Genomic DNA, 13,090 nt, shown 5'->3' on the forward strand with positions numbered 1-13,090 from the left:
AATTGTTTGCTCCAATGGCAGGAATGGAGATGCTTCTTCCATGTAAATTGGAATTAGGTGCAGTAAAGTCACCAAGTATCCTCCTTGCATTATTATTATTTTCGGCTGCCATCTCCTCTTCTTGTTCGAAAATTTCTGAAAGGTGCTTGCTGGATTGTTGTAATTTAGCTTCTCTTAGTTTCCTCTTCAGAGTCCTTTCAGGTTCTGGATTTACTTCAACAAGAATGTTCTTGTCCTTGCTCCTGCTCATATGAAAAAGAGGGACAGAAAAATAATAATAATAGGGGTCCTTTTTACCACAGTATAGAGGTCCCTGTGTGAGTAGAAGAAAAGAAGAAGAAAAAAGTTCGAACACAGATGGAAGAGGGGGTTCGAATTTGGGTGAGATGAAGTGTTAGTAGATGAATAAATAAATGGAAGGAGATAAGAGAGAGAGAGAATTTTCGAAAATAATTTTTGAAAAAGAGTTAGAGAATTTTCGAAAATAGTTTTTGAAAAAGGTTAGTAATTTTCGAGAATTAAAATAAAAAATTAAAATAATTAGTTAATTAAAAAACATCAAGAACATATTTTTGAAAATTTTTATATGCAAAGAAAACATGCAAGACACCAAACTTGGAAATCTTTAATGCTCAGACACTATGAATGCAAAAATGCACATGAAAAATAAGAAAAGACACAAAACAAGAAAACATCAAGATCAAACAAGAAGACTTACCAAGAACAACTTGAAGATCATGAAGAACACTATGAATGCGTGATTTTTTTTTTCGAAAAATGCAGGATGAACATGCAATTGACACCAAACTTAAAAATTGACTCAAGACTCAAACAAGAAACACAAAATATTTTTGATTTTTATGATTTTCTAATTTTTTTGGATCTTTGTATATTTTTTCGAAAAAAACATATAGGAAAAAGAAAATAAGGATTTCAAAATTTTTTTAATATGAATTCCAGGAATCTTGTATTCTTAGTCTAAAGCTCCAATCCGAGGGTTAGGCATGGCTTACAGCCAGCCAAGCTTTAGAAGATGTTGATACTTTCCATGTATAGAGCAACTAAGTGTGTGAGAATCAACAAGCTCTTGTGATGATAAGTTGAAACCCCAGTCCAAAAGATTAGAAATGGCTTACAGCCAGCCAGGATTCAACAAATCATCATGAAACACTAGAATTCATTCTTAAAAATTCTGAAGAAAAATATATTTTTGAAAACATTTATTTTAAATTTTTTTTTTCGAAAACAAAGGAGAAATTCTTGAAAGATTTTTGAAAGATTTTTGAAAATAATAAAAAAAAATTACCTAATCTGAGCAACAAGATGAATCGTCAGTTGTTCAAACTCGAACAATCCCCAGCAACGGCGCCAAAAACTTGGTGCACGAAATTGTGATCTCAGGCAACGGCGCCAGAAACTCTGTACGCACGTCTTAATAAATCGTTTTTCATTCACAACTTCGATACAACTAACCAGCAAGTGCACTGGGTCGTCCAAGTAATAAACCTTACGTGAGTAAGGGTCGATCCCACGGAGATTGTTGGTATGAAGCAAGCTATGGTCACCTTGTAGATCTCAGTCAGGCAGATATCAAAAGGTTATGGAGTTTTCAAAATTAAATAATAAATAGAAAATAAGGATAGAAATACTTATGTATTTCATTGGTTAGAATCTCAGATAAGCGTATAGAGATGCATTCGTTCCTCTGAACCTCTGCTTTCCTGCTGTCTTCATCCAATCAATCTTACTCCTTTCCATGGCTGGCTTTATGTAAGGACATCACCGTTGTCAATGGCTGCATCCCATCCATTTGTGAAAATGGTCCAAATGCTCTGTCACAGCACGGCTAATCATCTAAGGTTCTCGATCATACTGGAATAGGATTCACCCTCCTTTTGCGTCTGTCACTACGTCCAGCACTCGCGAGTTTGAAGTTCGTCACAGTCATTCAATCCCAGAGTCCTACTCAAAATACCACAGACAAGGTTTAGACTTTTCGGACTCTCATGAATGCCGCCATCAATCTAGCTTATACCACGAAGATTCTGATTAAGAGATCCAAGAGATACTCATTCAATCTAAAGTGGAACGAAAGTGGTTGTCAGGCACGCGTTCGTGGGGGAATGATGATGATTGTCACGTTCATCACATTTAGGTTGAAGTGCGAATGAATATCTTAGAAGCGGAATAAGTTGAATTGAATAGAAAAATAGTAGTACTTTGCATTAATCTTTGAGGAACAGCAGAGCTCCACACCTTAATCTATGAAGTGCAGAAACTCTACCGTTGAAAAATACATAAGTGAATAGAGGGTAAGCATGGCCGAGTGGCCAGCCTCCCATGGAGGTCTAGAGATCTAAAAATGATCAAAATATGTCTAATACAATAGTAAAAAGTTCTATTCATAATAAACTAGCTACTAGGGTTTACAGAAGTAAGTAATTGATGCATAAATCCACTTCCGGGGCCCACTTGGTGTGTGCTTGGGCTGAGCTTGGATGTTACACGTGAAGAGGCTCTTTCTGGAGTTGAACGCCAGGTTGTAATGTATTTCTGGCGTTCAACTCTGGTTTGTGACGTGTTTCTGGCGTTTAACTCCAGACAGCAGCGTAGAACTGGCGTTCAATTCCCTTTTACGTAGTGTAAACTCCGTCAAAGTATGGACTATTATACATTGCTGGAAAGCCCTGGATGTCTACTTTCCAACGCAATTTAAAGCGCGCCATTTTGAGTTCTGTAGCTCCAGAAAATCCACTTTGAGTGCAGGGAGGTCAGAATCCAACAGCATCAGCAGTCCTTCTTCTACCTCTGAATCTGATTTTTGCTCAAGTCCCTCAATTTCAGTCAGAAAATACCTGAAATCACAGAAAAACACACAAACTCATAGTAAAGTCCAGAAATGTGAATTTAACATAAAAACTAATGAAAACATCCCTAAAAGTAACTAGATTCTACTAAAAACATACTAAAAACAATGTCAAAAAGCGTATAAATTATCCGCTCATCACCATGCCATTGGTGCAGTGTTGGGACAAAGGCATAACAAGCTTTTGCACGTCATTTACTATGCCAGTCGTGTTCTAAATGATGCACAGAAGAATTACACAACCATAGAAAAAGAGTTGCTTGCAGTGGTTTATGCCATTGACAAGTTTAGATCCTATTTAGTAGGATCAAAAGTGATTGTGTACACTGACCATGCTGCTCTTAAATATCTACTCACAAATCAGGATTCAAAACCCAGGCTCATAAGATGGGTGTTGCTTCTGCAAGAGTTTGATATAGAAATAAGAGACAGAAAAGGGACAGAGAATCAGGTAGCTGATCACCTGTCCCGGTTAGAACCAGTGGCTGGGGCGTCCCTCCCTTCCACTGAGATCTCTGAGACTTTTCCGGAAGAGCAACTCTTTGCCATTCAGGAGGCACCATGGTTTGCAGACATTGCAAATCATAAAGCTGTGAGGTTCATACCCCAGGAGTACAGCAGGATGCAAGAGAAAAAACTAATTTCTGATGCAAAGTACTACTTATGGGATGAACCATATCTCTTTAAGAGATGCGCTGACGGAATGATCCGCAGATGCGTCCCTAGAAAGGAGGCACAGAAGATCCTGTGGCATTGCCATGGATCACAGTATGGAGGACATTTTGGAAGTGAGCGAACAGCCACTAAAGTCCTCCAATGTGGCTTCTATTGGCCTACTCTCTATAGAGATGCCCGAGAGTTTGTGCGTAACTGTGACAGTTGCCAAAAAGTTGGTAACTTGCCTCATGGTTATGCCATGCCTCAATAAGGGATCTTAGAGATTGAGTTGTTTGATGTATGGGGTATTGACTTCATGGGTCCTTTTCCACCATCATACTCAAACACTAACATTCTGGTGGCAGTAAACTACGTATCTAAATGGGTGGAAGCAATTGCCACACCCACTAATGATACCAAGACTGTGCTAAAGTTCCTCCAGAAACATATTTTCAGCAGATTTGGTGTTCCCAGAGTACTAATCAGTGATGGGGGAACCCATTTCTGCAATAAACAGCTTTACTCTGCTATGGTTCGATATGAAATTAGCCACAAAGTAGCAACTCCGAATCATCCACAGACAAATGGGTAGGCTGAAGTCTCTAATAGAGAACTAAAGAGAATCCTGGAATGGACTGTAATTGCCCGTAGAAAGGATTGGGCAAAGAGCTTGGATGATGCTCTGTGGGCATATAGAACAACATTCAAGACTCCTATAGGAACCTCTCCATACCAACTTGTGTATGGCAAGACTTGTCATCTGCCCGTGGAACTGGAACATAAAGCCTACTAGGCAACCAGATTCCTAAACATGGATGCTAAGTTAGCTGGTGAGAAAAGATTGCTCCAGCTAAATGAGCTGGAAGAGTTCAGACTCAATGCTTTTGAAAATGCAAAAATTTATAAGGAAAAAGCAAAAAAGTGGCATGACAAGAAATTGTCATCTAGAGTCTTTGAGCCAGGACAAAAAGTTCTACTATTCAACTCTAGGCTCAGATTATTCCCTGGGAAATTAAAATCCCGGTGGAGGGGACCATATGTGATTACAGGAGTGTCACCGTATGGATATGTTGAGCTTCAAGATATTGATTCTGAAAAAAAGTTCATTGTCAATGGACAGAGAATCAAATATTATATTGAAGGCAATTTTGAGCAAAAATGCTCAAAATTGAGGCTTGAATGAAGCTCAGTAAAGGTCCAGCTAAAGACAATAAAGAAGCGCTTGCTGGGAGGCAACCCAGCCATTAGCAAGTTATTTATTTTAAATTAATACTTGTAGAGGCTTGATATACATTTTCATTAAAGGTTAATCATCAAAAATGAAGGAATTCACAGAGTTACAGAAGGATTCAGTGCAAAAAGCAGAGAAAAGGAGCTTGTTGGCAAGAAAATGCCAGTAAGGGGCATTTTGGGCGTTAAACGCCAGAATGGGTATCATTCTGGGCGTTCAGCAAAATGCCCAGTGATAAAGGAGTTTCTGGCGTTTAACACCAGCCAGGGTACCTGGCTGGGCGTTAAACGCCCATAATGGCCAACAACTGGGCGTTAAACGCCAGAATGGATACCATTCTGGGCGTTTAACGCCAGATAGACAGGGGGAGGAGATTTTGTTTCCAACTTCAATTTTTTTCAAATTTTCATGTTTTGACTCATAATTTTCTGCATAAACATGTTTCAAACTTTCATCATTCACCCTCAATTCTCATAATTCAATAATTTTCTAAATTATTTCTCAAAATTCTTTCAAATCCTTTCCGGAAGTTAAATTCAATCTGAAAGAAGATGAATATCCGGAGATCCAAGAGCAAATTCGAAACAGAGGATGGGAAATTCTAGCCAATCCTGAAACAAAGGTTGGAAGAAACATGGTTCAGGAATTCTACTCAAATCTGTGGCTGACAGATAAGCAGAGAATGACTGGAACCGCCTTTCATACTTATAGAACCATGGTTAGAGGAAGAATTATTTACTTCCATCTGGACAAAATAAGAGAGGTCTTCAAACTGCCTCAACTACAAGATGATCCTGAATCCTTTAATAGGAGAATGGTGAGAGTAGATAAGGGGCTTGATCAAGTTCTAGAGGACATATGCCTCCCTAGAACTAAGTGGATAACCAATTTCAAAGGTGTCCCAAACCAACTCAGGAGAGGAGATCTCAAACCAGTTGCAAGAGGCTGGCTGTACTTCATTGGGCGTTCTATATTGCCCACTAGCAACCGCTCTGAGGTCACTGTCAAAAGAGCAGTGATGATTCATTGTATTATGCTTGGAAAGGAAGTGGAGATTCATCATCTGATTTCTTGTGAGATTTACACAATTGCAAACAAGAACTCCACTGAAGCCAAACTGGCCTACCCAAGCTTAATTTCTCTGCTATGTAAAGATGCTGGGGTGAGGATGGGAGTAGATGAATTCATCCCAATTGAGCACCCAATCACCAAGAAGTCAATGGAAGCATCTGTTACCAAGCTGCAAGAAGCTATGGAACAACTTAAGGAAGAACAGCAGAATCAAAACTGCATGCTCTGCAAGCTGCTGAAGGAATAGGAGAAGCAGGGGTGTGAGCTACAGGAGCTGAAGCGCCAGAAGCTCTCCCTTGAAGGACCAAGCACCCCACAGATTAAGGGAGCATCCACTTCTCAAAATCAAGGTTGTTGAGTCCTAACTCTGTGATAACCTTTATTATTAAGAGTCTATTTTAAGAGTCATTTATTTTTCTGCTTTTAATTTTCTGTCTTCTATTATTATGGGTCTGCTCTTATATTTATCTTTGAGTCTTATTTTTATTCCATAATCAATAAAATTAGAATTTATGTATTAAAGCTATGAATGTCCTATGAATCCATCACCTTTCTTAAATAAAAAGTGTTTTTAACTGAAAAAGAAAAAGAAGTACATGAATTTCGAATTTTAAAATAGTTTAATTATTTTGATGTGGTGGCAATACTCTTGTTCTCTGAATGAATGCTTGAACAGTGCATATTTTTGAATTTGATTGTTTATGAATGTTAAAATTGTTGGCTCTTGAAAGAATGAAAGAAAAAGGAGAAATGTTATTTGATGATCTGAAAAATCATAAAATTGATTCTTGAAGCAAGAAAAAGCAGTGAATAGAAAGCTTGCATGAAAAAAAAATATATGCGAAAAAAAAACGAGAAAAGCAAGTAGAAAAAGCCAATACCCCTTTAAACCAAAAGGCAAGGGTGATAAAAAGGATCCAAGGCTTTGAGCATCAGTGGATAGGAGGGCCCACAGGAATAAAATCCTGGCTGTATGTTTTTCTGTGATTTCAGGTAATTTTTGGCTGAAATTGAGGGACATGAGCAAAAATCTGATTCAGAGGCTAAAAAAAGACTGCAGATGTTGTTGGATTCTGACCTCCCTGCACTCTAAGTGGATTTTTTGGAGCTACAGAAGCCCAATTGACGCGCTCTCAATTGCGTTGGAAAGTAGACATCCTGGGATTTCCAGCAATATATAATAGTTCATACTTTGTCCGAGATTTGATGGCCCAAACAGGCATTCCAAGTCAGCTCAAGAATTCTGGCGTTTAACTCCAGAACTGGCACAAAAGCTGGAGTTAAACGCCCAAACTGGCATAAAAGCTGGTGTTTAACTCCAAGAAATGTCTCTACATATGAAAGCTTCAATGCTCAGCCCAAGCACACACCAAGTGGGCTCCGGAAGTGGAATTTTACAATAAACACCCTAGCTTACTCATTTTCTGTAACCCTAGGTCACTAGTTTACTATAAATACTACTTTCAGTAATTCATATTGTACCTCATGACACTTTACACGTTTCTTGTTGTGTTCTCTACGGCATGAGTCTCTAAGATCCGGAATGTCTAAACCTTGTCTGTGGTATTCTGAGTAGGATGTGGGAAGGGATGACTGTGACAAGCTTCAAACTCGCGAGTGTTGGGCGTAGTGACAGACGCAAAAGGATCAATAGATCCTATTCCGACATGATCGAGAACCGACAGATGATTAGCCGTGCGGTGACAGCGCATTTGGAACATTTTCACTGAGAGGACGGGATGTAGCCATTGACAACGGTGATGCCCAACATAAAGCATGTCATGGAAGGAGTCTTGCGTGCATGAAGAAGAAGACAGTAGGAAAGCAGAGGTTCAGAAGACAAAGCATCTCCAAAGCCTCAACCTGTTCTTCATTACTGCATAACAAGTATTTATTTCATGTTCTTTTACTTTTTACAATTAAATCTGAGAATTATTGATATCCTGACTAAGAGTTACAAGATAACCATAGCTTGCTTCAAGCCGACAATCTCTGTGGGATCGACCCTTACTCACGTAAGGTATTACTTGGACGACCCAGTACACTTGCTGGTTAGTTGTGCGGAGTTACAAAAGTGTGATTGTAATTTCGTGCACCAGTATCCCATAGTATAATTATTACCATTAATCGTATAATTTACCTCCGGAGTACGTTCATTTAGAATATCATCGAATACTGGAGAACGATCTAACATGTTGATATCGTTATTTGAACCAGAAACTCCAAAGAACACATGCCATATCCAAAGGTCTGAAGATTCTACAACCTCAAGTACTATGGTTGCAACCCTACGATAACCACATCAGAAATGAATAAAACATACTACATCACATACCAGTAATACGCAATAAAATTAAAGATATACTACTTAACTCTATGAATACAAGGAACTATTAAGTAAACCACTTATTGATTATTCTTTCACATGCAATATCATGAAGAGCTCGTCATTGTTTTACTCATTGTAGACGTGTCAGCATTAAGTATTTGCATATCCATTTCTATTTCCCTTTCCTTAGCCATCCTTTCCATTTCTCTTTCCTTTGCATTTATTTCCATTTCTTTAATATACCTCTGAATTTGTAATTCTTGTTCTTTTATCGCCGCTTGAATTTGTAACTCCTTTTCTTTGATTGCCATCATCTTTTCTCTATGTTCCTTCTCCTCTTCTCTTTCTTTTTCCCTATCCATTAGTTCCTTTTCTCTAACATTCTTATAATCTTCCATGAGAGATAGTTTCTTAGCAATCGATAATTTTTTTTTGCTAAGATCTTCAGACATTCGTGCTTTTTCCTTACCCTTTCTATTGCTCCTCTTTGATCCTTGTGGGCGAACGAGAGAGTCCACACCGGTTTCGTCAGCCATGGTGTTTCTGGATTTGATAATGATGAGTATGCTCTAGTTACACTAACCTTGGTTCTCTTTGGACCTCCACTCTGTGTAGGTAGTTGGCTTCTCCATTTTTGCTCCAAACGAAGCATATTCCAATGCCTCTCAAAAGTGAATTTTTGACCATAATTTGTGGAATAAAGTTTATTTGCCAACTCCTTTATATCATCAGCATTCGAACCACTTCTTATGTTTTGACTAGCTTTATTGTAGTAACCAGCAAATTGTGCAACTGTCTTGTTGATCTTATACCATCATTTCTTACATGCAACTGCCCCCCATTTTATGTCAGAACTGAATTCCACACAATAACTATGAATTCGACTCCAAAATATTTCACCCATTCGGTCGGTACCAACTATAGGGTCGGTTGAAACATTCAACCATGCACTGATCAACATCTCATCCTCTTTCCATTGCCAGTGTTGAATACTATCTTGCCTACGATTTTCAATGTCATCTTCATTGAGGTCGATGGCATCTAATCCACGAGGGTTGGCAAAATCTGAATACTGCGAATTTGGACTAGATTGTATTGGAGTCTGAGGAGATGGATTAAAAGAACCGCCAACACCAGATGAGCTATGTCTCGATGCACTGAATTGAGTTGAAAACGACAAGGATATTGGAGTAGCATTTTCGATAGAGGGATTAAATATGAATGAAAATAGAAAATGTTGGTGTTTGTAAATTTTGATTTTGTGGTTGAAATATAGGAAATTGATTGTTATAAAGAGCTTGAAAATTAAATTAGAAAGATTTTTGTGGATTTGAATTTTGAAATGTATTTAGTAGTGTGAAGTTTTGATTTGGAATTTGAGAGTTTGAGGTTTGAGATTGTTGAGTATTTGGAGTTTGAGAAAAAATTGTAAGTAATTGAAAAAAGAGTTGAGTTGGTTTGGATTCATTTTTTCGAACAAAAAATAATAGCAGTAGAACTTTGATTTTGTAAACTTTGAAATAAGAGTAGAAGAAAGTGTGAGAATAGAAGTGTATGTAAGTAGTATATATAGAGTAATAAAATGTTAATTTATTAATAATAACAGTAACATAGTAACGACTAGTTTTGCAACAGCTAGTTTTGTAATGTAGTTAGCATTTCAAATCTTATAAATAAAAATAAACAACTCACTAAAAAATTATTTTATAAGGTGGTGAATCCGCTTATAAAACCAAAATGTAGGTAGGTCCAAGTGTGAAAAAAAGTATAGTATACAAGAATGAAAAACGAGAGTGAGGAAGGTTACTGAAGAAGGAAGAGTGAAGAAGCAAGTGTGGAAGAAGAAGAAGTATACTGTGAAGGATTTGACAAAAATAGTTCTTGATTTTACCAAACCGGAAGAACACATTATTGAATATCTGGATCATTCTCAATGGGTAAGTAATTTTTTTATTTTATAATTAATAAATAAATATATTTATTTATATTTTATGTATTTGTATTTTAACTAGTAATTTTATTGTTATTTGCAATGATATTGTTATTATTAATTTTAATATTATTATGATTATTATTATTATTATTATTAAGTTTTTTTTATTATTTTTAATAATTTATTATTAATTTTTATGTGATCTGTGTAATAATAAATTAAAATAAAGAATATTGTTTGACAACTTTTTATTAATGCTTAATAATTTATTATTAACTGTTATGTTATGAAAATAACAATAAAATACTGTATAGTTAATTAAAATAAAGAAGAGTGTTTAATAATTTTTTATTATTATTATTGTTATCATGATTAGAGTGACGTCATTATTATTATTGTCGCGTGCCTTAATGTTCAGTTGGCGATCACATTTGCTCCTTCATATTTATCCCACGTAGATGGATCACCTATCGGAATAAATTCGCTTCTGTACATTTTGTAAATTTTAGACATCTTGTACACGTCATGCACATATACTTGCCAATCAAGATGCTGGTTAGCACAACATGTAAGAACGTGGCGACATGGGAGTTGCTCGACCTGGAAATGGCCACAGTCACAATGTCGTTGCGCAAGGTTAACAGAGTAAATGGAATAATCTTGCATTTCGCGAACCTCAAACATCTCATTGCGCCTGTCAAACCGATTGACCACAATGTTTTCCACACGTCGAAAGCTTTCTTCAACTTTTTTTGTTGCAAATTCTGAATACGTGAATCCGTTGCGGACACGCTCATGAGCGTCGGCCCTCTTCCGAGTAAACAATTCGTTAAGCTGATAGAAAGTCAACCTAACAATGACAGTCACAGGAAGGTTGCGTGCACCCTTCAGGACAGAATTTATGCATTCTACCAAGTTTGTCATCATATGTCCCCAACAATGACCCCCGTCGAATGCCAACACCCATCTCTGAACACCGATGTTATCGCACCATTGAGTATATGCCTCACCCCGCTCTTTAAGCCTATGGTAGTTTTTGTTATACTCCTTTTCTGTCCTAGAATAGACTGTTGAACAAACCATTTAACCATAAGCAGATGCCACAAAATTACTATGAATAGAACCATAATAGCAAAATGAAATACCTGTGTTCACCATGAGTTTATGCAAATACAAAGCCTTGAACCTCCTTAAGAAGTTGGACCCGATGTGCCTGATGCAACACATGTGCCACGCTCTTGGTGGTGACTATGCACTGTTACTGCAAGCTATTGCAGCGTTGATGGAGGTTTGGCGGTCAGAAATAATACCCACGCCATCAATGGTAACAACATATCTCTACAAATTGGTTAGGAAAAGCTTCCATGCGTCTGCCGTCTCGCCCTCGACTATCGCAAATACAATGGGCACAATATTTTCGTTCCCATCTTGTGCAACCGCAACCAGAAGTGCACCTTTATATTTTCTGTACAGGTGCGTGCTGTCAACCTGTACTAGTGGCTTGCAGTGTCTGAATGCTACAATACACAGATAGAAGCTCCAAAAAATGCGATGCAGAACTCTTATACCTTGAACCTCCTCACTCTCACGGTAAACGGGGAGCATTTTTATTTGAACACGAGACCTCGGCATCTTCGCAGTCATTGCTTTCAACCATACTGGCAGAGTCTGGTAAGAAACTTCCCAATCACCAAAAACCTTTGCGACAACTTTCTGCTTTGCCAACTAAGCCTTGTAGTAACTTACAGTGTAGTTGAACCTGGACTGAACTTCTGTAATAACAGACTTCACCTTTATCGACGGGTCTGCTTCGACCAACGGCCTAATGGCATCTGCAATTGTGTCCGAGTCCAACTTGGCATGATCTTGTGAAATCGTGTGCATGGTGCACGTGTGCTTGCCATTGTATCTCCTGATCTCCCAAGACCCCTTCTTTCGAATCAAGCTAGTTCGGATAAGCCAATCGCACCCTGCACCATAAACTTTGCATTTCGCATAGAATGTATGCGGTTCAGACTCATACAAAATGTAATCAAGTCCTCTAGAGATAGTGTAGCTTTTGATTGCAGATATCACTGACTCTGTGGAACCAAATTCCATTCCAACACTAAACTCGCCATCTTCCGCCGCAGTGTTACCTCCACCTACGACATGCAAACCACAACCAATCGGACAAGGAAAATAAAATAAATGGTAGTGGTAACTTTAATTAATAACCATAAGATAACATACCGATATTTACATACTGAGAAAATTCTGGGACATGCATGGTTTCGAGGTCCAGAATCCGCATAAAAGACGGAACATCAAAGGAGTGCTGACTTACAATCGCATGCGCCTCATTTTGTGCTGCCGGATTGCCTGCTAAGTCTCCGTCATCGTTTTCGTCATCGACTTCATAGTTGGCTTCAAACTTCTCTTCACTGTCGTTGTTATCTTCTCCCCAATCTAACTCTATGAGTTCATCAACGTTGACATCGTCGCCAACCGCATCCATTCTCGTATGCTGTTCAAACTCAACGTACAGCTCTATAATCGGCACATGACCTCAGTTTGTTAATAAATAAAGAACATCCGCTGCATGCATGCATCGTCAGTGATGGACATCAGTTGAAACTGCATCAGCCCACCAAATACTTCTACAGGATTTCTGTACAAAATGTTACTCAACCTTTTGAAAATGTGACTTTGTATGTTCTCACAAAGACCATTTTGTAACTCCACAAAACTCATGGTACATGAAATAGCAAATGAAGACGGACATTCACAAATAAAAGTCACTCCTTCATGTGTGTTTGGTATAATATCACCATCATAATACACTCGAATATTTGCAATACCTTCCATAGTCTCAACCTCATCTAACCCGACTTTTTTGACACTACTAATTGCCAAAAAAACTCAAAGGTTTGAGATATATGAAAGCAAGAAGAATGGGAGTTGTAAAACCCGGTCAAACCATAATTTATTAAGTAATAAATTAAATAAGAGCGAATATAGTTA

General features: G+C 37.9%; 1 protein-coding gene across 1 annotated transcript; it reads right to left on the reverse strand.

Moving 5' to 3' along the window:
- On the reverse strand, positions 11,426–12,584 carry LOC107636744. Its single transcript, XM_016340236.1, has 4 exons — positions 12,320–12,584; positions 11,834–12,231; positions 11,656–11,755; positions 11,426–11,604 (listed from the first exon to the last, which is right to left on the reverse strand). Exons 1-4 carry the CDS (start codon positions 12,582–12,584, stop codon positions 11,426–11,428), a joined length of 942 nt encoding a protein of 313 aa, XP_016195722.1.

The sequence above is a fragment of the Arachis ipaensis genome, chromosome B04 (genome assembly GCF_000816755.2).
Source record: "Arachis ipaensis cultivar K30076 chromosome B04, Araip1.1, whole genome shotgun sequence".
In the NCBI taxonomy this organism is placed as follows: domain Eukaryota; kingdom Viridiplantae; phylum Streptophyta; class Magnoliopsida; order Fabales; family Fabaceae; genus Arachis; species Arachis ipaensis.

Bases quoted from the DNA above. Each gene is read 5' to 3' on its own strand.
- LOC107636744 (XM_016340236.1), bottom strand. From the start codon at position 12,584: ATGGATGCGGTTGGCGACGATGTCAACGTTGATGAACTCATAGAGTTA. The intron at 12,232-12,319 runs GTATGTTATCTT...TGCATGTCGTAG, and splicing joins TTCTCAGTATGTAAATATCG to GTGGAGGTAACACTGCGGCG. The intron at 11,605-11,655 runs GTATAAGAGTTC...TGTGTATTGTAG, and splicing joins TGAGAGTGAGGAGGTTCAAG to CATTCAGACACTGCAAGCCA.